Source organism: Anomalospiza imberbis, chromosome 3 (assembly GCF_031753505.1).
Source record: "Anomalospiza imberbis isolate Cuckoo-Finch-1a 21T00152 chromosome 3, ASM3175350v1, whole genome shotgun sequence".
Lineage (NCBI taxonomy): Eukaryota > Metazoa > Chordata > Aves > Passeriformes > Viduidae > Anomalospiza > Anomalospiza imberbis.
This window is the reverse complement of record NC_089683.1, coordinates 74,872,849-74,900,705: the sequence shown is the minus strand read 5'-3', so window position 1 is coordinate 74,900,705 and position 27,857 is coordinate 74,872,849. Positions and strand designations below refer to the sequence as shown.

Below are 27,857 nucleotides of genomic sequence, written 5' to 3'. Positions count from 1 at the left end.
CAAATGCATACCCCAGGCATTTAGCAAATAGTTGCAAATTAGGGTTTATGAGGAGGGGCAGTCCCTTCACAATATTCTTTGGAACAAAAGCCAACAGCTGGCACTGGGAATTGTTAGCACAAGTCATCTGGGTATGTGCAGCCTTCATAACATACCCTATGAAATCTTGGAAAGGGAGATGGATCTGTGGAAGGCTGATGGGTTAAAATCACAGCAGTCAGGTGACAGGACAGCTCTTCCAACCTCTGCCAGAAGTACACACAACTTCTCCACCCTCAGCTGAGCACTTTGGATAGAGAGAAGTCCCTCCAAGGCTGACAGCAGCAAGTTTTATTCAATACTAAGCAGAAGTAAGTGATGTAACAGCAGGTACCTGCTGGGATGCATCATGCTTGCTTACAGAGATTGTAATTGTTACAAGGTAACTGCTGTGCTTTTAATTCTTGCTAATTTTGTTTTGGCTCATCTCTCCTGATTTGCATGCAGAGCACAAGTCTCTAACACGAACAATTGTGTGAGTTATGGAATAAAACCTAAGCAAACAGCCTCTTTTCTGGTAAATGAGCTGTACTCAGAAAAGTGTTTCTTGCAAAATAGCACTATGGTATCCTCCAGCTTGCTTAAGAATTTAATAACACCTTAAAATTTCTTATCAAATATGGCCATTTTTACTTCGTTTGTTTTATAAAAGATTACTGACATATCAGTCCTTTAGAGAAAGCATTGCAAATGAATGTCAGCACTCTGATTTTCATGCTGAATGAATTGATGTATTGATTTACACCACCAATCTGTGGGCATGGTTGGGTTTGGCTGCCCCTGAGGTCTATTTAATCCTCCTCCAACAGTCTTTGATGTTCCAGTGTACTTTGGGGTAAGGAATAACGAAAATCACAGCACAAACACAAAATAATCTGCCTATCTCCCACATCAGGTCTCACTTAGCCTGTATAGAAAACCTCTTATTCTTCAAAGCACAAATTTAAATCCTTTCTAAAATTAATTATTTGTATCGACTCTGAGTGATCTATGGCAACTTCGTGGAACAGGGAATATACAGGAACAGGAGGCATGCAGTGACCCTTGTGAAGGAAGCTGCCATATCAGCATGAGTCTGAATTTACAATAAGTACAACATTCCTCATCATTGATTGCTCCATTCCTGGGAAAGCAACTTGCAAAGTCCTGACAATTTCTTTTTGCATCATCGGGCATCAATAACACTGTTAGCAGCACCATTAACCTTCTGTGGCCTTGGCTTAACAGTGCTCAGTGCCAGATCCAGAGCCCAGCTGACAGAAGCAGAACCACACCAGAACTGAGGTGCCCAAACTCAAGGACCCATTCTGGTCAAAATCCCTCCTCCCAACCTGCTGCTTTGCAGCTGTAGATACCTAGCCTGTCCCCCTTGGTGGGACTTGATTTGCAGTGTGTTAACATGTTGCATGGACACTGCAGTCCTACCCCCACTCCTCCCTCCAGTCAGTGGCAGCTGGGGCAGTAGCACAGCCCAGCACTCTCCAACCACTGAGAGGGCAGAGTAGGGACTCAGCCAGAGGCTTATGCCACCTCCATTCCAGCCTGCAGAGGTAGCCTTCCTCATCCCTTGGGCAACTGCAACCAGCTGCTGACCCCACTAAGAACAAGAGTGATGGGGAGAGGTCCCCTCTGCTTCTCCCATCTCCTGTTCAGGTTGATAGTGGCAGATCAGCTGTCTTCTGGTAGAATGAGACAGATATGCCCTTAAGCACAAGATATATATACCTCAGGAAACTGAGCAGAAGCTGCATTTCCCAATCTCCTATTCCGCCCCACCATAAACTTGGCTTGAGCTGGGCTCTGGTGCAGCTGAGAAGGGCTCAGCACAGGCCATGAAGAGAGAGGAAAAAAAAAACAACAGAGAGAAAAGAACCTGCCCATGGCCCAGGAAGAGGAGCTGTCCTTGGAAAAGGGACACACACCCACGCTCTAACCTACATGCCAAGGGATGCTTAAGCATTTTGCACGAGAGCTCAAGAACTAAGGGTATAAACAAGCTAAGTCCCTTTGTGGAGTTAAGTAGTATTTTAAACCACTGAGACTGCATACACAACATCTCTGCTGGAATTTAGTTAATTTATTCAACGATGCAGAAAAGAATACAGGACCCATCATCCCCAGGCTGTGCTGAATTTTCAAGGCTGACAGAATTTATATTGCACAAGGAAGTGAGTGACGCTTTTCAGAACTGAAGTGAATTTTATGGCTCCCAATATACCTTTGTTTACTTCTTTTATTTAAACTGCCTTAATCCAACTCTTGAAATTACACACATTCTGATAGAAAGCAACTAACAGGCTCACAACTGGCTATGAGCCATTGCTAGAAAGAACATGAAGGGCTGGAAATGGTCTTTGGTCTGAAGTGGTGATAGCATTCATACATCTGCTCTTCTGGCTGCCCAGATACAGACCTTAGAGCATCCCTTAAATATATCACTTAAAACTTCATAATGTCTTGGCACATCTCTGTATAAAAATCAGTAAGTAGCTTTAAAGAGACATTTGGATCTTCCCAGAAGCTAAGCAGATGGGTTTGCCAAATCCAAGCACGAGTAATCACATACACAGTGTTTTATTGCTACTACTCAGAAGTTCACTGGAGAAAATGTAATTATTTAATCTGTAATAAAAAGTACGTGGGTGTCGGTTTTTTAAGGCAAACACTGTACTTCAGGTATGCGACTTTAGAGTATGTGAGGTTGTTTTAGCCAAGCTTTTACTTTTTCTTAGTCAATTTTTACTCAGTTACTGGCATGTTGTCTCCCTCACTCATTTTGGATAATGTTATTTTCTCCTCTAAGTTTTAAGACTTATCAGCTCCTTCACATTTCTTGCATTTGAAAATGAGGCTGAAAATGCATGGAATCCATACTATCTACTCTGCTGCAGAGTTTGGTCATTTGTGACTCATGCCTGTATCTGCTGACTCCTTTTGGCAAAAGTCAGCTTTACCTTTGACTGAGAAACAGGATTGAGGCATTAAAGCAATTGCAGAAAAAACACGCAAACCCAACGATCGGTTTGACAGGCCATAATAATTTCTTTGCTGTTAAAATAAATATCTGAGTTTCAAGAGAGGCCAAAGAAACTGACAGCATTTTGGAATGGAAAGGTAACAGAGCATTAAATGAAAGGCTGTAGAGAAACAGGAACAGTCAAAAATGAGAGTAAATGGTTTCTAACTACCTCAAAATAAGAAATTTGTTTCTAATACAGCATTTCATGTTTTCACAGTAACATTATTCTAACAAACAAATTCCTTGAGCCATAATTGTCTTTCTTTGAAACACAATTTGAGACACATAGATCAATACAGCACTTTGGGGAAGATATCAAAATTTAGTTGCCTTTAGAAACATCCACCTTTGTGGCATGTTACTCATCATTATGGGGTACAGAGGCACTATTGCCAACATCTGTACTTTTTACTGAAAATCCTGTAGTATTTATTGTTTCATCTACAAAAAGATGTTCCTTAGAACTAAGTGATTATGTGACAATCTTGTTTTTATATACAAGTGCAGGCACTCACAAGTGGTAATGCTGAATGCTCAAACACAACTAAAAATTAGTAACAATATATTTCTAGGGCCTAACATTCTCCTGTACTAACATGTAAGTTCTAGCATTGGTTGTTCCTCAAGACTGTATAGAGCTACTGCCATGAAAATAAAGGACGGGTAAGGCTACAAATAGAGTTTCCCTGAGATCTTTTAAGGTAGAAAAGCCCAAACTTGGAGAATGTTATTACTTCACTAATAAGTTATGCAAAAGTTGTCTTTGGTCCACTGTGATCCCTCAGTGAGGAAAGGTTCAGCACCTCAGAGGATATGGTCTCTCTTCTATACTTTGGGACAAGAATTATGCAAGGCAGTGGCTATTACATATGGAAATGGACCTCCAGACAGGTCTCAAGAGTTTTTTCTGTTTACAGTATTTCCCTCTCAAGAACCTGTCACCTCATCTCAGAGAGACAATCATCCTTTCAAATACTAAGAATTAAGTTCCCTGACTCACTAGTAAAAACCAAAAAGGAGTTAAAGTGGCAGACAACTGCATGTCAAACTGAGAAGTCACAGTTCTCTTTTGAACATTGATTCAAACCATAAGCAAGCCAAAAATTCCAGACCACGCTGTAAATCAGATGCTGATCCCATCATGTGGGCCACTCTCCTTTAATAGCAGAACTGTGTTTTCCAGCAGAAATCTTCACTGTAGGCCATGGTAGGCCTGTGATATGGACACAGACTTGTAATATTACACGAGTTCAGGCTTTGTTGCTGCTTAAAAAGTTTTTCAAACTCTTATGGCTTCATTTGTCATCTTGGACCTCTGAAGGATAATAGGTTGGGAGAGTATCATTGCACACCGACAGCTCCGAAGTTCCAAGCTTCAAGTGAGCCTGCACTGGGTTGGATCCACCCTCCAGTGCCGTGCAGTTTACCAGCTGCAGCTCTTTGGTGAAGCAGAATTCAATCTGGCCAATTGTTTGTGCTTTTTCACCCTAGAAACATGAAAGGTAAGATCAGCCTCATGGGAAGGAGAAAATAAATCAATTCTTCAGCTACACTGCCCTATCTATAGAATATAGTAGTGATTATTTGTGTACTTACCAGACAACAAATGCAAAGAAAAGTACAAAAGGCATCCACTCTGAACAGCTTATAGCAGACTGTTACTCAGTACCAATCTAGGATTTGTCTAACTGGTAAGCCTTGTTATGAAATGCTGTGACACATTATCCTGGCCTTTACTCATCTGCACAATGATGAGCTCTGGCTGAACTCTGTGAATACTGAAGGGCACATGTGACCAGAAAGACACTTTTCACCAACTCTTCATAGCAGGACAGGAATTGAGGCAAGTAAAATTCTCCATACATGAGAAGAGAAACTGAATTTTATAATAGCTTTTACACAAAAGAATACAGAAGCAAGCTGACAGAAGGAGCAGAAGTGTCATTTTTTGACTACAGGACAGGCTAGGAAGAAAAATACTGACCACGAATAAAGCAGGCGGGCATGGAGACCTTTCATATAGCAAAAAGATTACGGGAAAATCCCCCCCAATGCTCAGGTCTAACAAAATGTGGAAAAAATGGTTTTGATACAATTAAGCAGGACAAAAGGATATGTACAAGATAAAAGTAACTGAGGTGAGGGGTTTTTTTGTTTGTTTGGAATTTGTGTTGTAGGGGAGTTTGTTTATTTTGGGGTTTTTTAAAGAAATGTAAGAAGAGAGAATGTGTCTAATCCATTTCAAACAAAGTGCCTCCATCATGCACTTCAGGCATGGACAGGTCTAGAACTCTGAAAACGGCCTATCTTCAAATATCTGAGATGTAATTTTTAATTTATATTACCCAATACCTTCAGCTGTTAAGTACAGGAGACCCAAGCTGTACATTACTTTCATGCAATTGGAGCAGTATGCCAAGTGTACTAAAAGCAATGGCAGAACTACAGTGAAGAGAGCTAGGAACTGGGGTTTGTGTTAGCTCTGTATTTCTTTAATGTCAAAAGGTGGGTGAGTATACAACCCACATTTAGCTAAAATTCCTTTGTTCCTTAAAGTAACATATAAATACATGTTAAAAATATTGTAACCTATAGATGTTTTTCATGTTAAAAACATAAGTACAAAAACCTCACAGCATTACTAAAGCAAGAGTTGACAACACACTCCAATAGCAACAGTATCTTAGCAGGTTTTCATAAATTGCTGCCTGTAACAGTAACTTGGCAGTAACTCTGCCAGGAGTTCTGTAGTAAATCACCTTGAACAAGCTGAGATAAGAAGGAACCACTCATAAGAGTGAAAGCTAACCTTGTGGGTTTTGGTTTTTGCTTTATTTTTTTCTGTAAGAGTAGAGTAACCTAGCTGAAAAAAAAGGAAAGAGCTCTACAACCTACACATGTTCAGAACACTAATTGTTCTTTCAAAGGCACTTTTGGTTCAGATATGGCGAACTATACTTTACAGAACACTGTCTCTGTGTACCACCTTCTCTACTGCATCATGATGCACAGCACAATTACTGGCAAGGAAAAGTAAAAAGACATGGAAATTTGAGACAAGATTGGTTCAAAAGGAAAGACTACAGTGACCTCTTTAGGTATGGGCTCTCTGGAACAATCTCAGAGACAAGCTTCTGAACTGCTTTATTTCAGAAGGATTCTGAAAGCAGCACCCTCGCCAAGGCTGACATTCACTGCCTCCATTCAGCTCACTCTTGCTGGTTTAGTAATCTGCCATGCAGCAATTAAACTTTAGCAGGCATGGAGGAAAGTGCTCAGCTACAGCAATACCTTCAGCAGGGGGGTTATAGCATTCATGCAAGAGATGCAAGTTTAAATCTTTTAAGACAAAGAGACCTTTAAAACCCAAGTCCAAGAATCAAACAATACCTATATGCAAACAGCTGTATACACAAAGACCACCTAGACCTAAGTGTCACCACATCGAAGATTTTTCACTCTATTTTTGCTATATTTTTGATAGAAGTGCTCCTTTAAAAAAGTAAGTTATTTGTTTGTTTGGTTTTTTTCCCATTTTGGGAAGTTAGGGGAGCTTTTACCTCTTCTGGAGGAAGGCATTGGATCTTTGGTGTTACACCATAAAATCTTGTAAGAGCTTCCTTTATAGCAGTCATCTGAAAAATTAAAATGCTTATAGAGATTAATAGGTCACAAGGACATCTTCCAACAGCTCCCACACTGGTTAAACTCTCAAAAACTTTTATAAAAAGCACAACCTTAAAGAACTACAAAATTTTAAAAAGCTCATTTGTTCTACAGAAATTAGTTGACTCCAAACTGAAAAAAAAGTCCACGCACATCATTTTGTTTTATTAAAGATTGCCTCTTACCTTGTAATATGAACTGCTCGGCTTTATCCCAGCTTTCAAGAGACAACTGAAACAAAGATAAAACATTTTTCCATGTTTCATGTATGCAAATATACCTTCATAATCATTAGGTAAAACAGATCTTAAGAACCTGTCAAGCATTACAGTGACGGGAGCAGGGGCAACTTGTCTTTCATTGTTTGCCAGCCTAGGAAAAGCCATTTTCTGAAAGGACACTTCCCATCTGACTTGGCAAGGTCAGGAAGAACCCTTTCCCACACCTTAATCTGAGGAACTAGGATAGCTCAGTCTTCAGACACAGCTAGGGGAAATTGAGTTTGAGTGTTCTGTTCAGTGCCAGGGTGTAACTGCTTCCTTTCCCCTGCCTTGAGTCATTCCGCCGTGCTCCTGCCACTGCGGAGGGCACCGGGGCAGACTTGTGAGGGCATTCCAGACACCCTCATATTCAACCACAGAATGGGCTTCCTGTGGTGGGAGACACACAGCACACTGGGAGAGGGATACAGCATGTCGGTCAGAATCAACGTTACTGTCAGGGCAGAAACTGTCCCTAATAAATATGTTTTTGAAGAGGAAAAGCTGGTCACATGAGAGAAATGAGGTAGTGCTCAGGAACCTGTAGCCTGTGTACCCCTTCCTTTAGGCTCAGTCCTGAGAGAGTTCACATTTCCAAGCTGGCAAGATTCAGGACCTAACATGTGATGAGTCTGTGAGTTCCAGCTTCTTCTCTAAGAAGTGGGAATAGTGAGTATCTTGCAGGATTTAATTCATAAATGCTGATAATGCTCAACCCTTCCCTTCCAATGTCAGTTTTGGCACATGGAAGATTTTACCCAGCTGACTAAATGACAAGCTGTTTTTCACTGTCATTTTACACTGGATAAGGAGGCCAATAAAATAGATGATGTTCTGTTAATTCTTATAGAAGGCTGCATGATGTCCGCTTTTTAATAATTTGATTTGTGGAAATAATTTTTTAAATTTTTTTGTGGCATTTTTTGTCTTTCAAGTAGAAATTACATACAATGAGAACATATTCAGTCTTTTTTCTCTTCAGTAAAGATAAAATTAATTGCACTCATTTTCACAATAGATAATAAGCTTTGAGCAATTAATTTCAACATGCTTCAGTCTCTATTATTTTGCAGTGTTGCACATGGTGATACAGAGTCACATTATCGGTCACTGTGCCATCTGTAAATGTTTTAGTCACACCATCACAGCTACTTAGGAAATTGACTTAGACATCGTTAATTTTAACGTTACACGTGACATGCTCAAACACTGAAAACCCTCTCAGTAAAATCTGCTACAGTTTTAAAGGACATCTTCAAAACCGAGGTAGGAGGGAAGAAAGACTTATTTTCTTTGTGCATATGCAAAATAAATGAGACTTCATCTAGGAGACTGCTTGGACAGCATACTGGCAGAGCATAAAGGGGGTGAGCTAGTTTCAGGTTCCTCTGGGGTTGTTTTATTGAATTTTTTTAAGATATGTTTCTTTGTACAAAACTATTTCCTCTCTCAGATACTGTCCTCTCGTGGTCAATGAATCTAAGTCAAACATCCTCTCATCCATACCAAGCACTGATCAGGAAAGGACTCTAACCTTCTGGCATTCAACCACAGCCAGAACACATGCATACAGCACTTGGACAAGCCACAACAGTCTCCTCAAGACTTTGAATCTGGAATGGCCAGTACTTTGGAACAATAAGGAGAAATCAGCCCCTAGGACAAAGCAGTCCCAGTCACACTGGGGTTGTCACAAAGAACAGCAGGTTGTCACAAAGAGGACTGCCTGCAGCAACTGAACCCTTCATAACCTCCTCTCTTGTTGTTGCCTCTCAGCCTTTTCCCAGGATGTCCTGCATGATTTTGCCTGCAGCTTGTCCTTTCCCCTGAGCAGAGCACTGTCTTAAAAAGAAGTGTTTGGGCTCAGCATGGCTCAGAAGTTTGGGGGGTTTTGTCACTTGATTTAGAACTTCACAGGTACCATAGCTTTTGGTACCAAGATACAACCTGTAAAGCTGCTCAAAAAATTACCAGCTCACACTGTCTAGAAGGATGCTGCTAAGAATGATGCTGGCTTATCTGACTGAAGCGACCAGAGACTGCTTCTTGGGGTAACAACTCTTCCTCTGAACTTCAGTACTAAAAATAATTTAGGCTAATTCTCATTTCCTCTCTGCCATGAGATTTTTAGACTTTCATTTGAGGCTAGATCTGAAACCTTTAGGAACTGTTTGAAATAAAAGCCAGATCATTGAGTTCATTTACGTACCCATTGAGATCAACATGCTGGTAGAGTTCTATGGCTTTACCAAAGTACTTTTTCTGAGAATTAAGGACTTCAAGTGTGGCTGCACAAGTGCCATGTTTTTCCCACTCATGTTTCCTACAGGAGAAAAGCAAAATGCAAATTTTAGAACACATTACTGGCAGATACATGTGCTGTACAAGCTAGCCACTGTACTTAAATCAAGTACCCAAAAGGCTACAATTGTGGAGTAGGACACTGCATTCAAATTTATCACACATGTAAAAGGTAAACCCAAGCAAGATCACTCCAACCATTTCAATTACAGCAACATCTGTATATGATATATATAAATATATATCATTCTCTTATAATACAATGCCCCCTCAGTGTATTTACACAAAGATGTTTGGAGGTCAGAATGCAAAAAAAAATTGCCTAGAAAATTACTATCTCTGCACTTCTTGTAAGTTTTAGTACAACCTTTTGTGTTAAATGCACTTTTAAAGCACTAATTTTTTTCTGAACTCAAAGGATTAAGCCTTATTTTGGGTGAAACAGTGTAATTGCACAAGCTGCTAAGATTTTAGCATCAGCTTTTATGCTGGCCTGTTGCAGAATTTTCATAGGCCTCCTCTCAAGTCTTGCTTCTAGTCCACTATCCTCCTAAGAGCAAGGAACAGAGAGCAAAAGAAATTCTTGCAGTGTACAGCAGACATACTCAAACAGGACAAAAATTGGGGAAAAGACAAAAATGTTTCTATCAATTCTAAAGTCCATAGAAAGACTAAGCAGTATAATCTTTAGTGACACTGTCTGTGGATGTCTTTTTTTTTTTAATTATTTTCAAATTTTCACAATCCACTTGTACTATATAGGTATCAGTTCAGCAGACGTACTCAAAGATTATCTAATCACAAACTCCTGCCATCATCACAGCGTCCTGTGACCTTACAATGCCTTAAGTACATCATAAAAAATCAGAGAAGGAGACAACTATTATTCACTTGAAAGCCTACCTTAGATTTGTCCATTCATATTAAAGCTTCAGAGATTTCTTAAGGAATTAAAACACCTTAAAATAAATTATGTTTGGATTTGGAGAAACGGTGCACTACTTCTGAACAGAAAATTAATAAAGCAACTGCGGTGTCAGGAGATTTGAGGCAGGGGAGAAGATGTTTTACTGTAAGATTTTCACTGTATATTCCGAAACTTAGCCTTGTAGAGAGTTCTCATCTTGGCTGTAACATTTAACACAACTGCATGTCAAATAAATTGTTTACTGCCTGGAAGAGTCTGGTTTCCATGGGCAAATTTATCCACAAGGGATTTTAAATTCCTAATGAGAAAAGACACCACTGTTTTTAAGTAAACAGAAGGTCTTTTGGGGGTAAACTTAGCAAGTTAGGTTGCATCAGAAGCAGGTAATAGTCAGATCCAAAGGGCTACTAAAAAAACAGCAGCAAGCTGGAGGCAAGGCTTTGCATGTAGGATGACAATTTTAGTTCAGAGAATGCACACAGGCATGTCTGTAAAACTAATGGTAATGTACCTGTCTTTTGAAGGCTTTCAGTAGTACTTATATTTAAGCTCTTTCTAAAAAGAAGGCAGAAATAGAGGGCCAAAAACCTGCTGGCATTCAAGAACCCTATTATGGCTACCATGGAACTGCTGTTGGAGTGGTTTGGTGCAGTTTGCACTGACAGTGCCTGTGCACCATCATCTGCAGCAAGCCAAGAATGCACCAGGCCCAAGTGTTTTAATCAGTCCTGTGAGCTTCCAGAATGGACAGAGACTTTAGTCTCCACAAATATTTACCAAGACTTTTAGATGATACAATGTCACTTTATTTTGCAGCACAGCCATGTTAAAAGAAAAAAAAAAAAGATACTGAAACAGCTGCAGGTGTTCATGAAGGCCTCCATCCTTCTGCACCTCTTGCACCCCTGAGCTTGGTGGTAGCACAGAGCTGCTGTCAGTAACCTTATTGAACAGAGAAGTGGCTACCACAACACAGCACATTCTGTTTTTCTATTTTCTCTTCTATGAGGAAGCCCCAAAGGAAAGCTCTCTGAAGACCAGCAACACAGTGAAACTAGATATGGAAAGAGATCTGGGAAGCTGTTCTTGCAGCTAGCTGGGATATCCCAGGAGTGCTACTGCTAATCAGATTTAATGTGTCAACAGCAGCTGTTTCTCCTCCCTGGGAACAAAGGGAGAAAACATTATCCCGCTAAGTTTCATTTCTCTAAAACTTCTGCTATAGCCCTCTCTTTAACAACTGTATTTTATAAGAGAACAGATCTATACTGTAAATGAGACTAGCAAGACACACTGCTTCAGTGGCCTCCTAGACATATCCTCTCATGCACCTGAAGAATTACTCAGACAGATTTTTATAAAATAATATCCAAAATGCTTTTAAGGGCTTTTTTGTACTCACCAGAACTGGGTGCGATTCTGAGATGAATGAAGCACATCAGGCCAGTAGTGTCTCATGTCTGACATAAGATCCTAAAAATACCATAATTAATAAATGCACCTACAGCACTGAAAAGCTACTTCTTATGCAATCTACATATATTGATAATTTTTTTTACAACTAAAGCCTCATCTTTCAGTGTCCATGACTGAAACATTTAGTTGAAGAAAAAGAAAAGGTCTTTTCCCCCCATATTTTGAAAATGCTGTTGTTGGAGGTAACAGGTACACCTACCTAAATATCTGAACATACTAATACTGAAACACTGCCTCAAAGCAAGACTTTCCTTCAACTGTTCCTGCAGAAGTTGTTCAATTATGCAGTGTTTCACATTTGTCAGCTCCAGTCTCTTATCCCTGTCTATAATACATCAATGAACTTTGTTGAATTAAATACACTGGATTTTTTTTTTAAGTAGAAAAAGAACAAAAAAGGACTAATGGCCTAGGAGAAAACACACAGAAAACAGTATTCTGAACTTTTACTTTCTTTGTTTGGATTTTGCAGTAGAAAATGTGAAGGGAGAACACCGACTGACTGAATCTTTTTCTTTTCACAGGTGCTTTTTGTCACTGCAGATCCATCACCTATGTGGTGGTGAACCTATAGATTTTATTAAGGAGGATGTGGCTGAATGAGCCAAACTGCATGTTCACAAAATCAAATAGGTACAGCTGCTAATGATCACAAGGATGGCAACTTCAAATAGTACCAGAATCACTAAAAGAATTTCTGGAGTCTTTAAAAAAACCATACCCTTCAGTAAACATTAAGAGTGATAGTATAAACTGCAAATTTTGCATATAGGATGTGCAAAAGTAATTGCACTTAGCTCTGCCTGGTATGTCTGTTTTGTTTTCAATACCTTGATCTCGGTGACATTGAAATGCCATGTCCTATTACAGTCTTCAGCTCTGTCAGGCCTAGGGAAGCAAAATAAAATTGAAGAAAGATGTCTCCTAACTCACTACTGGTAACTAACAGATCATTGGCCTGAATTTTAAATATGCACGACTACAGCTGGAGATTTTACTTAAAAATGCAAGTAAACCATCAGAACCTACAGTGGTTTAGAAGTAAAACTTTCAAGACACTAATTATGACCAGAAGATTTCTCATGAAAATTCAGAAAATGGTTAAAAGATTTTGTCATGATTTCTTTGTTTGGCCCTTTGGTTCCTTTCATTCTATGTAAAAGTCACTTGGGTGTGCCAATGACTTGGAAGGGTCTTGCACATGATGTCACTGGTGTCACTAATGGCAATGACCTCCTAAATTGCTGCCCCATCTGATGTTTCTGCAAGTATCACCAAGACACTCTCAGGGAATCAATACATAATGCTGCTCACTTTTCCAGGAGGCACAGCTTAAACTCCTGTACTGATTCTAACCTGTATTTGTCCAGAAAATTTTTTAATTGCTGCCATTGGCATCAATTCCAGTGAGTTGATTCCTTTGAAACAGATTACTTTTTCCTATACTTTTGCAGTATTTGTGTAGAGATAAGGTACTTAAAGCCACAAGCAGTCATGAGATATTAACAAATTCTTTTTACTCAGAGAGACAAAAAGAAGGGAAACAATAGTTCCCTTTGTGGTTGAGACTATTTCTGATCTTATGAGGAAGTTTGTAAATAAAATGCTTATGTAGCCAGAGGATTTCAGCAAGTCATGAGATAAAGAAGTGTATTTCAGTTTTATGTCAAGCCATAGGGTTTTAATTTTGTTTCAATCATAAGGACAGATTAAAATATTAAAAAAAAAAAAAAAACAACCCAAAAACCAACCAACCAAAAAACAAAAAACAAAAAAACCCACCACAAAAAAGCAACAAAACACAGACCCAAAAAAAAAAAAAAAAACACCAAAAACCAACCAAACAAAACCCTACCCAACAAAACCAAATCACTAAACATCCCGGTACAAAATTTAATTTTTCCTTTCCAGGCTAAAATAAAATCACTCTATGATCATACCACAATCCATGGATTGTCCAATACTTTGGCGGGTCATGACAATCATTAGCATTCATCTGTAGGAAACAAAACCACAGAGTATTTGCTGCATGTATCCTGTAAAAGTTTAAAGGCAAAAGTAAAACCTCATTCAGTGATTGCCCAAGGTTCTACTGTGGCATGCCAACTTTTATTTGCCAAATCAGGAACTGGTAAACTCCAGTTACTTAAAGCTGTCATGGATTATGCCACTTAGGGACCCACTGGCATTAGAATTTTGAAGCAGATTGGTGAAATCTGAACAGACAGCGTAAAGAGAAGACAAACGGACAGGTTCTGAGGTAACAGAAAGTAGCCTGATCCACGCTAAATGAACAGAGCTTTATCTGCATTTATAGTATTCCAGGTGGAAGCTCTCTGTATTTTTCTCATTACCACATATTTTCAAGGAGTGCAGAGCCATTAAAATAAAAACATGCAAAATAAACTATAACATTGGACAAGCACAAAACCCTCTTTAAGCATTCAGGACTAGTTTTATCATTGTATTAAAAGCAAAAAATACAAAGAAGATATTAAATATATTGCTTATTCTAAGTAAAACAGATTTATGCTTTAAAGATTTTGACTTGAGGGACAAGGGAATGGAGAAAAAAAGGAAGACTAAATACCTTCCTACAAAAACCAGAAAAATAGAGCCTCCAATAAAAACTGTTGAAAATACAGGAGAAATAGTCTACACTTTAATTACTGTTTAGAGCAGAGACATATGCCTGAGATGAACAAACTAAAAAAAAAAAAAAATCTGTGTCACACATCACAGAATACCATTACTGTATTTTCCCTGATTATTTTTCTTAGGAATTACAGCTCTTTCAAGTAAACATTTTTGCCATTAACTAACAACCTCCCCAGACATTCTTTTCCCATAATAATAGCTTTCCTTTTTGGCTCTGTATTCTGTCGTAATTATGCCAAAATGCCTTTTATGTGATGCCAGAGCAAGAGCAGAGTGTAGAGAGGAGCAGAGACAGGTCTGTAATCTCACTAATTGCCTTCCACATGCCACAGGCCAGTGGCAGCAAATCTGTAAATTGTGCAAGACTTTCTTGTTCTGTGTCCACTTCCTTCCTCTCCTCTCTTGCCACCAACAATACAAGCAATTACACCCAGCAACAGCTTTGTTTTCTGAAAGGAGTATTTTGAACAAACACACATTGCAAATGCCTAAACAGTATTGCTCTGTCATGACACAAGCTCTGTGGATCTGGACGGGTTGGGCTATCTAGCCCAAAGTACAGCAAATTAATAGTCAACAGCTTGCTCAGCTGAGGTGGCAACAAAAACAGTGCAATTGTGCTTATTCAGTCTTTAACTGCAGTTCTCAGACATGCTAATCTAACAGCCAAAGCATTTCAGATTTGAAATCATGGCACTAACATTCCTAGCAGTTTTTTTCTATCCATTTCGTCAGACTCTTGGTGTTACCCTATGTGCTGGCAGAACTGGGAGGTCAATGCAACCTACAACACATTAGTTCACACTCTGCATGCTTTGGCCAGATTCATTCAATCTCCTTGTTCATTCCAGCCTTAGCGTCTTTCCAATGTTCATTTTAAATCAGTATCATAAAAAACGCAAATGCTGGTCTGCCAAGCTGTGTCACCAGAGGACACAAGGAAAAACGACGCACCACAGCTTTGGTCATGAGGAAGAGACTAATTAATTTCTTCTGACTCCAATCATTTATAGTTCTCTGGCATTAAAGGTGCCAGTGGATATAAGGGTAAAAGTGCCACCTTTCCAATGACAGTGGACAAACTACCAGTCTATCAAATTTCTCCACCTCTATGAAAGAGTGCAAAACAATAGATTGTTTACAGAAAGTTGCATGAGAAAGTTCTCTACAAGAATGTAAACGCAGAAGGCTTTAGAAAATCCTAAGAAATCAGGGCAACAAAGCTGGGTGTCCCTGCTTGCTGGTGCAAAACCACTCCTTGTCAGCCTACCTGTTTATCACAGACTGATTGCTGGAGGATTAATTCAATCTCAGGCAACCACTGACTTGCAACAGAGGTACAAATACTTTCAGGTGGGCACTGGAGCCCAGAAAGCCCTATATACATTATATATATATATATATAATGAATATATATATTCATTAGAAAAAGAAGCACTGTTTTATTCTATTTTAAAGCAAACTGATAATCAAACCAATCCAAATGAACCATACATGACCTATAAAACTGAGCAAAGTTCTAGTGAGGCTGTAGAGCACCCACCACACTCAGAGGGAACACTGCAGCAGAGGGATTAGCCTATTTGCAACAGCAAGTCATTGCACAAATAGCATGTGCCAGAAGCATGGAAGCTTTTATCATCTCTGAAACACCAAAAAGTGAAATACCATTGATGTGTCCCAGAAGCATCACGTGTTGAGCTGCCCAGTTACAAATCCCTTGGTACAGCAGCCGGAAAAGACGAGAGTAGTGCTACTGGATCACATACAGATATACCAAATTGAAATAAAAATCAGCTTTTGGGAAGTGAAATATTTAATCCTGTTCTCCCTTCCAACCACCTTGCTTCAGTACACCATCTCTTTAATTAAGATAACTTATAAGTTATTTTGTAATGAAACATGGCAATTGGAAATAAAAATTCTTGCTTTTCAAACTGTGCAGAGTCCACCTCTTCAACTTCTTCCCCTCAAGCAGTGTGCAATTACTCCCCCTTCCTCCTTTAGTCATTTGAATTCTTTCTGTATTATGTGATTACTTCTATTTTTTACAAAAAAAAAAAAGAAGGAAAACAAGTATTTCTATTCTTCATTTAAGCCTCTGGTATAAAATTATTGCCAAAGCCTGAACTTAGGAAATTTTTTATCTCATACTGAAAACTAAAAATTAAAAAAAAAAAAATCTGTTGCTTAACACAACATTCAAACTAGAATTCAGTCTGTTCTGTTCATTACTCTATTCTATTGTCCTTTTTTTGACTCTTTCCTTTAATGAGCATATATGTGAAGTAAAAGGCAGATGACAGCAGGTACCATTTCTTTATTGTCCTTCCCATTACTAACAGAGAAGTAACTGAATAACTTACAAACTTGCACTGGATTTTCCACATTTCACACAAACACAAAAAACCCAACAACACAGAAAATTTTATCTTTTTGCAATCTCCAGGATGCAAAAGCTGAAATAATAGTTCTCTTTTTAAGTTCTGGAATAAAAGATTTTCACATCTCCACAAAAAGGGAGTAGGAAAGTCCCTCTTCTTGCCCTTGAGTTGCTCTTAAGTCACACTTATTTGTTACTGGAAAGTGTGGCATGAATTAGCCACAGGCACAATTTTTTAAGGGAACATGAAATTCACAATTACTTCAGGTCTGTGAATCTAGTTTAGATATCTTTGTATAAGACATAATCACCTTAGGTCAATTATGTGGTACTGGAATTTCTAATCACTTTACAAGGAAGAAAATCTCTTTTCTTCCTTCACCCTTTTCACTGCAGTAGTCAGTAATTAGGTCCTGGGGTTATCACTCCTTCCATGATATCACTTTATTTTAATGGGTTAGTTTGGAAGATATTATTACAAAACACTTTCCAATTTAATTGTGCCAATCACACTCAGTATTAAAAAGCATCAGCTGAATACTTACTTTTTAAAGCCCAGGAAGAGCTGGGAGAGATGTATTCTCAAATTTCTGGCATGCTGATCCGTGCCCTCTAAATTTTAAAGAAGGCCTTTTGGGCCTTCAAAAGCCTAAAAAAACTTTTCAAGCACAGATTTGCAAAAAAGGTAGGAGTTAAGATGCAGCTCATCCACACACCTCAAGAACACACTGTGTATGCAAGAGTCTACAATCAGACTCCTTTACACAGGAGGCATAAACTAAGAAGTACTTTCAGAAAAAAAAGTATCTCACAGCTTTTGCCATAAATGATATAATGACTTCTGCTGTTTCTTTCACAGCTTTTTCCTTTCAACATCACGTCAGGAGTTTTAAACTGAATAATAACATTAAAAATATTTACACCCTGAAAAAATACCAGTTCTCATAGATAAATACACCAAATACACAGAAGAATCTACCTACTTAAAAATACTTCAATTAATTCCTGAATTTAGGAACTCCTCTTACGAAAAACAAGAAAGCTGTTATAGGAGTATAGTTGAGCTCTTGTTTCTTCATATGACTCAATGATGGGAAACTAGGAAAAAAGGTCACTTCATATGATTTTAATATCCCTATTTCTGCACTTCTTTGAATGCATCTGTCCACCTCTTACTACAGATATCATAAGAAATCAACAAAGTGCAAGGATGCCTACATTTTTTGATGTTCAAGATCTTCAATTATTCACTACAACGTCACTAGAAGGTTATGAAAATATTTGTCTATTTATCAATTACACTACCCTGGAATTCAGATGAGTAAACAGCATAAATACACAGTGAGAAAACTGGTTGGTAGGGGCTTGCTTTTTTAATTTCGGGTTGTTTCATTTTTATTTTTTTTATTTTTTCCCAATTGTTCTCATCTCATTCATACAAGCAAGGGTTTGCACAGCTGCTGATTCTGAACACTGATTTGTGGTAGGCACTACAAACTCTTCAACAACAACACCTCTTCTTCAAGTCATTAATGGTGACGTTTAATCAACAGAAAATCAAACAAAATTGCATCAAATCTTTATTTCCACTCAAAAACATGCAAACAAACAAAAAACAGAACAGTGGTCTTGGTCTTTGGTCACAGTCACACACATCTGACTTTTGTTGTTGATATTACCCTCCACATTCATTTGGCTGAACCTGAAGCTAATGTATTATCCACAAGGTTCTTCAACCTTGTGTCAGTAAATCTGATAATACTTTAAACTTAACTGTATGGGAAGAGACCTTTGAATACTTCCAGTATAGGAAAAGTATTCTACTTATCAGATTGTAGTAGATGCTTAATAGCAACAGTATACCTCTTAGCTGTGCTTTGACAGATGTATGTTGGAAGGCTGGGTTCATTTTGGGTTCACACCCCTCAAATACAGCAAAAAATGCAGAAATACTCAGAGACACCTGCCACAACACCTTTACAGCTCTCTTTCCTGACTGAATCAATATTTGATGACATCAAAGAAATATTGGAGCCAATATTACAAAGCTAAAAAAATTAATTGTGCAGCAGATAGTTAAAATACTGAACTGTCATCAGTCAAACAAGGCAGGCAAGTCTTCCTATACAGTCTAATGAAAGTCTAGGATTAAGTTTATAACTTATAAAATGTCACAAATTCTGTAACAAGCTTAGTGTACAGTATACCCTACACTGACAACTGTATCTGTAACACACCACAATCTTTCCTGTTATGGCTGCTCTGCATTGCAGGGGAAGTAGCAGAAGTTGCAACAAGATCAGGAAAAGCCTTTATAAAGGCATAACCAAGATTAAATACTTAATGGGCTTTATTCAATCTGTTCACACATTTATTATCCAATGCTACCTTTTTTAGGATAAAGTAGAAACACAAAAACCTCACCTTACATACAGTCACTGGCCAATGATGAGCAAAATACAGCTTTTTCCAGGCATGAGGGTGGATGCCACTGGAGAGAGACAGACAAATTTATTTTTCTTCAAGTATTTTAAAAAGGGGAACACTCAGACACACTCCAAACTAGTGATTCAAAGATAAACAACATATAAGGAAACATGCTTATATCCCCATTATTAAGTAAATTCTCCTTCTGGCATCCTATCTCCATATGCTTTCCATATGTATGCATTTCTTAAGTATGCAGAGGGAAAAAAAAAAAAACTCAAAAATTTGTTCAAGAAGTGTTGTATCATTTCTATAGCGGCCTTTTCCAACAGTTTGGAGCAGACCTATTCTGGTTAAGTAAATGTAAATAAAAAACCTGTTGCATCAGACACTACAGCAGATATATTTACTTATTAAGCAACCAGACAAAGTAATTAAAGAGAAGAGCAAATGGGAAAAAATAAAGAGAATTGTAAATTATTTAAACCGACAACATTACGTGCAGAACTGTCAAAATAAATTGTTATTCTCTGGAAGCTAACAGACACTTGTCAGTCATTAGTTCTTGCTAGAGGGTATATTACCAAAAGAAAAAGGAAAAAAAAAAAAAAAGGAATAAAAGACCAAGCTAATTCTTCTCAACCTGAGAGCAGCCTAGGTATGCTTCCATGTTATATCACACCTCAGTTTTTTCCTCTAGTTTTTCTACTTTGCAATGGCCACATTTTCTCTTAAGCATTCACATGTATTCGTGGTTTTCTATATAATTTAGGAGAATAGCTCTGGAACTTACCAGGCATAGCCACAATGAAAACTACTAACACTTTTATAGGGGTCTTTACTGTTGCTGTAGAAACCTGAATAGAGAAATTGCCCTATATTGCAGAACAGTTAATTTATTTGGTTTTAAAAAGCCCTTGCTTAGAAACAATCTTTCATTAGACTTTTCATTAGACCTTTATCTGTATTTGAAATAGTAGCTGAACTTCTGCAATGTCAGTTGTGCCGAAAAGAGTTGTCCTAGAACACACTTTTTGGCTAAGGATAGGTCAGAAAGCAGTACTTATTAAACAGAGCAAGTTAAGCTCAGAACTGGGATCCAAGGAAAGCCATTTTCAATACCCATGCAGCTTCAGAGATATCCCCCCCTTCTCTGGACCAGAGTTATCCTGCTCTGTGCAGCACAGGAATGTGGCTCTTGAGCTGATTCTTTGCCAAAATGGCCAAGCCAGAGCCTAAATCCTGGGGATTGAAGAAAACATCAGCACAGTGTCTAAGCTACCCACTAACTGCAATGTAGGCACTGAAAGAAGTTCAGCACTGAACTGAGCACCCCTAACCTTTCTCTTGCCAAAGCACTAAAAGGAAGCAGAAAAGTTTATTTCCTCATATAATGCAATAGGAATTTCAGCTGTGACCACAGAAGTGTATGACTTGGGTGTGGTTTCTCCCACGGCCCATTAATATTGAAGTTCAGATTTTTCCAAGGGGCAACAACCACCAAAATCAGATATAACAACCAGCAATCAGATACAGCCTCAGTCGGGATGTCATATTAAAAAGAATTTTATATTGCCAGAACTGAGAAAACAGTAAGAAAAAAAAAGATAAATAAAAAGCTAAACAATGTAACAGTTAGTGCAATTCATGCCACAGGGATGACTCCAGATTTTTTTTGCTATAAGTGTCAAAATAATTTTCAGGTTTTGTCATTACTACATCACAACTCTAAATGATTCATCTACAGCAAGATTAGAAAAGTTTTAAGTGCATCAAATGGAATTTAGGTTTCCCCTCTTTCTTTATACCAACACATGTAAAGATTTCCTCAGGCATGATACTTGCTTCTCCAGTTAATGTAGATGCCTTACTATAAATCATCTAAGGGTAGAATAGTACAAAATAACAAATTTACATTAGAAGTTAATCTATTCTGATCTGCACTTAAGAATGAGGTGTCAGATGTTTCATTTTAAAGCACAACTTACCTTTGAGTAAAAGTATCTGAAGTACACCAACAACACAGTGCCATGGAAAACCAACCCAGAATCCAATAGTGCCACTTTGCAGGTTTCATTTTGCTATCCAAAGAGCTGTAAAAAGGTGTTGAAAGAAGAAATCTGTTACCAATCCAGCACACTTAAATGTTAAAATGAAAAAAAAAAAAAAAAAACAACACTATGTCAGAAATAGCAAGTAATGGTAACACCAGATTAGATTTATAACCATGGGTAAAATCGGGATGTCTTTCAGGGCTGTGCCTGATTCCCCAGCTTGTATGGTAATTTTCATAAACTAATGCCATCAAGGATGAGATCACCATTTCCTTTTTTTCTTTACTTGCACACGGTTCCAACAGAGCCACCTTCCAATCAAGAGAAATATATAAATCTTCTGCACAGCTATACTTTATGGAATTGAAGACTCTACTTGTAGTCAGCTCAAATGCCCAAAGTGATTCATTACAGAAGCTTTGAATTTAATATTGAGTATTTGTGTTGGATTGGCCAAGGCCGATATTAGAAACTCACAGGAAGCCAAGTATGATGTCCAAAGATTAAATTCTGTCTAAATGCCCCTTGACTACTAAACTAATATTTTTTTAAAATGCTGCTAAAACCACATGAGTTTCTGTTCTTGTTATAAACCTGAGATAGCCTCTACGAAACCAAGAACAATTTGCCTAATACTTCACGGACCTTAGAAGTCATGGGATAAAAAAAAAAAAACAAATCAACCTTCACAAACAGAAGGACTTTCACTTGGCACAGGTCAAAAATCCCAACTGTCTCCCAAATCCACCAGTCATTTCACAGCATTTCAAATGCTACCTTCTAGAAAGGAATGTACATGCACATATTTACATGCAAGTTATGAAAGCCTCACCAAACCTACTTCCCAGCTTTCTCAAAATGACAATCCCTACACCACAAGACACCACGTGTAACTTAGGTGACCTTTCAAAGATCTCTCTCTACACAAGTTGTATTCTTTTTTTCTATGAAGGTTTTTTTTAATTCATGCTCACCACAGTCAAGTAAAGCCTATTCTGACACCAGTGAAGACATGGCTGATTCTGCCATTCCATTGATAAAGCTCAGTGTAATTCATATTCACAGGTCATTATAAAGAAGAGCCCATTTTCCCACAGTTGTTATGTGGCTCTGGACCAGCTTGCAGAACCCCACAGTTCTGCAAACGCTGTGCCAGAGCTGAAGTACAAAGGAGGGAGCCCCCTGACTTGCAAAATGTGTGGGGATTTCAAAACTCGTGAGGGGCTTGGGCAACAACAGTAACCGCTAACCAGCTACATTTATCACAAATGCTAAATTGTGAGGAAGTTAACACTTTTAAGACATTCTTCAGTTTCATACATTAATGCCTCTGTAACTTGTAATGGACACATTATCAAGGTACTTGGCCTAACAGAAGATATAAGAAGATAAATATTAGTTGCCAACTGTTAACTTCCCAATCTAGTTTCTTAAAAACGCCTGAAGGAATTTCACTCACCAGGTAATAAGAAAAAAAAAATTTAAAAATCTTTTGGAGAGTGCTACTTGTATAGAAAAGCAAAAGCTAGCCAAAGCAAGATATATATGCTGTATTAAAGAAATTCATATAGTCATACTATAAAGTCACACATAAGTAATTCGTGACTTTATAAAGTATAAAAAAAGTTACAAGTAAGCAATTAACTGCTGGATAGCCCATTTCCCCAAGAGTTCTGCACCTGAAGTGATCTCCAGTCTCATCATTTGAACAACAGGAACTAATGATGATGTGAGATTCTGCCTTAGAGACCTGCTTAATGGTTTCATTTTCTATTATTTTGAACTGAAAACCAACCAAGCAAGACTACTTTTCTACATGAAAAACTATCAAGACAAAATACTGAGAGATGTAAGGAGTGTAAGATTCATGTAAAATTCTGCCCTACCTACAAAAAGCAGGAAGCACCACTTAAAAGATAGTAATGTCACACATCACCAAAAAAAAAGCTGCACTCTACAAAGGTGTGGAAGAAACACCTTAAGGAAGTCAATTATGAAGAAAAATAACCCAGCAAGCGTTATAGCATTTCTTTTGATGTAAGTTGGTAGGCAGAAAGAAGCTTTTTTTTCAGCGACTAAGTTGCAAAAAAAGCATAAAGGCAATTGTGTACTTTCTCACTGGACTCTTATGCTTGATCAAGTGATGACCAGGAACAGAGAGGGCTTCAAAAAATGCTGCTATCAGAGCAGCAGAAGGTTGTGATTTATTCTATATATTGTTCTGAACCGATGAAACCAGAACACAGAGCAACAAAGCAGGTTTGAAAGCCCCCAGTCTGTAGCTCTCACTTTTTTTCCACTGATAAACAATACATAAACTCTCTCTAAGGATTTAGCTCAGAGGACAACCTTGCAACTACCACAACACTATCACGACAGACTGATTTATTCAAGCTGACCTTTTATTTGTCTGTGACATTGATGGTGGCAGGTGAAAAGTGCATCAATCTCACCTTAAAGGCATCTGAATGATGCGCATTTGAGGAAATACACGCATCCATATGAAAACTGTATTAACAACTAAGAGCACATACATTTTTAATAAAAATTGCTTCTGTTTACTAAAAATTACACTAGATTACTGATTTCATTAATACAAGAAAGAACAGATTTAACAAATCTTACACCAACTCTTCTCTAATAAGAAACAGGGATTTCATATTATGAAAGTTACAAAAAAGTCAAAAAGTTCCAAAAGATTTCATAACATAGAAAACTTAAAACTGCAAAATAAAAGCTGCACACAGACATAAAATTATTACTTGACACTAGGCTATCAACATATTTTCATTATGGATAAAATTCCAAAGTGCAATAATAGCTTTGAGATTACTCTTGATTTACTGTATCTAGAAAAGGAATGCAAAACACGTGTTTCTGTGTGTTTTAGTAACCCAGTCAGGGCAAGGTCACTTTCAGTTATGTTAGCATTGTTCCATGCTGTTTTCAAAATTATCTGCTCAGGCTTATCAAACACTAGAGAGAACTTGTAATAAACACTGAGGAAATCCTCCTTTAACACATTCACTATAGTTTGAATTCTAATATACCATCTGGAGAGGAGTGCTGATATAGCACATGCTTCTTTTGGACTCTAGCAATTGGTCACCTCTTATTTTACTTCCTTATTTTCTTTCTGTTTTGCTTTTAACAATTAGCTTGGCTAGCAAACCTCTCATTAATATAAAGTCTCCTGCTCTACAGTTTAGTTCAGCATGTAAAATCAAAAGAGAAGATGCTGCAGAAGAGCACTCAAGCATTAGCAGGAGATGCCCATGGTTATGACATAGGATGCATGCAGCGAAATGCTGGCAACAATGTCCAGAGATAAGATTTAGGACAGTTAGCCTGGCATCTAAAGCCACAAAAATAAACACCCAAGGCTTTGGTAGCACCCCTAACAAATCAGCATGCCACATGTGCCACAGCGAGTTGGACAAGCCAAGTCACAACACTGTATGACAGAAGCATTAATTTAATTTCTAACAACGCTCTTAGCTCCGGCAACTTTTACCTCCACTGTCCACTCCCAGCTAACCATGCATGCCAAGCCCAAATGCTGGTCCGAGTAACTGCAACAGGCTCTTCGAAGCCTTTTCAGAGGCAATACTCACGCCCACCGCCACGGCAGGAGTTCAGCAGTGCCCCTCTCACAGCGTTCAGTGCGATGGCTGAGCCGTGTCGGGCTGAGCCCGGAGGGAGCAGGGGCTGCGCTCAGCCCCGCCGGCTTCCTGGGGAAGCGCCGAGCACGGCGGCACCGCGCCCTCCTCGCACGGCAACCAACACACGGCTCCGCTCCAGCACCGATGTCACCCCGACAGCAGAAAGCCTTTGCTCGGATAAACAATCACTACAGAGGCGTCTGCACAAGCTGTAAAGAATGCAAATCTCCCAAGCACCGGAAGCGGGAGGCCTCGAGGCGACAGGAGGATGCCAAAGCTGATGTAAAGTGAAAAAAATAAAACCAAAAATCTTATTAAGAGTTTTCCCGCCTCTGGGAAATGCTGCCACTTATTTGGCTGGCTTACGATTTGCAACGCGTGGAATTTAAAGCACAGGAAGTGAAAGCAAACACAATCTGGGTCCGTCCCAGGCCTGCAAGTCCCACCTCTGCAGTTCGCGCAACTGAGGATCCCAGTGGCAGAGAGCCACACTCCCAGACAGAAAAGCCTGGGTATGGCAGATGCCATACTCAGAAACACCTCGGGCGGGCCGAGCCGCAGCTCCCTCCTGCCCGGCTGCCACCGCGGGAGCGCAGCCCCACGGCGGGCAGGGGGCGGGAAGAGGGAGCCAAGGCGGGCCGGAGCAGGGACACTCTCAAATCCGACCTCAGCTGCCTCGGGTCCAGACCTCAGCATGCGGCGCGCACCCGACCCGCGTTACCTTCCTCCCGCTGCCCCGGCGGTGCCCGCAGGAGCTGCCCTGCGCCCGCGCCTCTCCCAGCCCGCGCACGGCCCCGCCCCGGAGGGCGGGCGGCGGGGCCGGCGCTGCCGCTCGCCTCGGCGGCTTCCCGCGGCCTGACCGGGCGCTGGCGGCTGCTGGGGCCCACGCGGTCGAGGCGGCGGCCCCGCGGTGTCCCCGGAGCCTCCCCGCGCCCTCCCCGCGGCCAGCCGGGTACCGCGGGAGCAGGGCACTGTGAGCGCGGGCAAGAAAGGAGCGGCGAGCTGCGGACGAAGTAATTTATGTGGGTGGTTTGGCTCGTCCTGCTGTTTTGGTTGGTTCTTGTTTAGCATATTCAAGGATTTAGTTATGTTGGTTTCATACTGAGCATTCGCGCGGCACAGAGGTCTTCGAGAGTGCGATGGGGACTCTAAATACGAGACTACTGACTAATGCAAGCCCAGGAGCTGACACAGGCGTCTGTGGTGTGCTTCTCCAAATAGAGAAGTTTGAAATGGTAACCACTCGTGTTTGGAAGCAGTAGGAAGTTCCTGAGGAAGGAGCCCCAAGGGATGAGTCAGAACTTGGTTCAGTATTTTCTCAGCGGTATGTTAAACTATGAAACATATTCTGACCCTTCTTTCTCTGCCGATGCATGAGTCATAAATACAAAGTGTGATTATTAATTACTATTATGAAGTTTTGAACTACAGGGGGTATGTTACAACCAGCCTACATCAATGCACTTAAGAAATACGTGGGCAGATCTGCTTTCACAAGCAAAACAACATTTGTTTTAAAACAGATTAATTACAGTCTTTGTAATAATGTCTTTGTTCAACGTCTCAGTTTTATTAACTAGTAAAAAAATTTAATTATGTTTTCGTATTTACGTGGTAGGAAGAAGGATGAGGCAAAACTAATCTCTTTGCCTACCTTTCTGTGGAAACGTGAAAATGTTCTGGATGGAATGAGTGATCCATCTGTTGTTGTCTAAGAGTTATCAAAAGTTTCAGAAATTTTCTCGAAGAGTGAAAAATAGTGAAGCTCTCCAGATCCTTGTAAGCAGTGTCCTCTTCCTGCAGGCTCTTCCTGCTGCTGAGGACACCAGGGCTCCATGTGGCACTGAAGTCTTTGTCACTGCCCATTAAATCAGAAGATAAGCACACCGAGTTGTTCTCTTAGACTGATTCTGTCTTTGCAGACTAGGGGTGAAAACACTGGGCTGCACTGCACATACTCTCCAGCCCGCAGGGTCATGTGCTCCAGTGCTAATCTTGTTTGAGGTGCAACAGGGATTTGCTCTCTGAGAGTGCCAAAATTAACACTTTGCACTTTGTGAAAACTAAGTTCAATGACAACTTTCCCATTAGGGTGACTACAAAGAGAGATCCAAAGCTACTCAGAAAAAGTGTACGCCTTTAATATAATAGGACAAAGAAGCCACAATTTTATGTTACAATATCATAAAATGGTGCATGTTAATGGACACTGTTGTTAAAAAGTATGTTTTTGTGAAATATGCAGAGATAGACAACGGACAGCTACATTGGATAACTATCTCCTTAAGACTTTCTATTTCATATTTGTCTGTCTGCTATGATCTTTTGTTTCTCTTTTGTCTTTTATCTCCTGATTGCTGCCTATTAGCACTCATACTGCTATGAAAAAAAGAGGAAATGTCAGAATATTTGAAAAGTTTCTTTTAAATTTCATGAAAATTATGTTCTCCTCAAAAAAATCTGAACAAATGTGGTAGTACCCTAGATTTCTATATGTTTATATGCTGAAATGTGTGGCCTGAAAAAAACTCAACCCAAAATGAGTCGAAACGCTTCAAAGGAATACATTTTTCCAGCTTTCAGCAGTTTACATTAGGATTTAAGAGTCAAGATAGAGACTTTCAAATTTTTTCTCTATAACACAGTGTGTTGTTTTGCTTTGATTATTCCCATTGCGCAAATAGAACAAAGAAATCCAGCTAGACTTTATTCCTAAAAGTGTGGTAAAGAAACATTTACAATACTCTGAGCAGATGTACATATTTTGGAATATATGTATATTCTCATGTCCTAATTTTAAATCAATAGACTTAGTCCATGGCTTATTTTGAAAGCTTAAATTTTATTTAAATTGTTTTAATAGCCTGTAACTATGTGTTTCTATGATTTCCACCGAGTTGACTTGGGAATTACATAAATTCAAAATGGAAACATTTCCTTCAAATGTGAGACAATTTGAGGCAGTGCATTTCAATAGGACACTG

At 39.2% G+C, this 27,857-nt stretch overlaps 1 protein-coding gene across 4 annotated transcripts; it reads right to left on the bottom strand.

Moving 5' to 3' along the window:
- Window positions 1–2,098: 2,098 nt before the first annotated feature.
- On the bottom strand, window positions 2,099–25,512 carry RNASET2 (ribonuclease T2). Of its 4 annotated transcripts, XM_068185197.1 has the most exons (11): window positions 25,320–25,338; window positions 21,896–21,991; window positions 21,146–21,250; window positions 19,155–19,221; window positions 13,630–13,685; window positions 12,520–12,577; window positions 11,616–11,686; window positions 9,194–9,307; window positions 6,910–6,955; window positions 6,619–6,693; window positions 2,099–4,545 (listed from the first exon to the last, which is right to left on the bottom strand). In XM_068185197.1, exons 3-11 carry the CDS (start codon window positions 21,232–21,234, stop codon window positions 4,354–4,356), a joined length of 768 nt encoding a protein of 255 aa, XP_068041298.1. In that variant the 5' UTR covers window positions 21,235–21,250; window positions 21,896–21,991; window positions 25,320–25,338; the 3' UTR covers window positions 2,099–4,353. The 4 variants fall into 4 exon arrangements, with proteins under 4 accessions (XP_068041298.1, XP_068041301.1, XP_068041299.1 ...); XM_068185200.1 differs by lacking the exon at window positions 21,896–21,991 and having other exon boundaries at window positions 25,320–25,512; XM_068185198.1 differs by lacking the exons at window positions 21,896–21,991; window positions 25,320–25,338 and adding an exon at window positions 24,826–24,870.
- Window positions 25,513–27,857: the final 2,345 nt, after the last annotated feature.

Excerpts from the sequence above, each read along its gene's own strand:
- RNASET2 (XM_068185200.1), bottom strand. The coding sequence starts at position 21,234 with ATGAAACCTGCAAAGTGGCACTATTGGATTCTGGGTTGGTTTTCCATG. Across the intron at positions 12,578-13,629 it reads TGGACAATCCATGGATTGTG|GCCTGACAGAGCTGAAGACT; the intron begins GTATGATCATAG and ends TTGCTTCCCTAG. Across the intron at positions 6,694-6,909 it reads CGAGCAGTTCATATTACAAG|ATGACTGCTATAAAGGAAGC; the intron begins GTAAGAGGCAAT and ends TTAATTTTTCAG.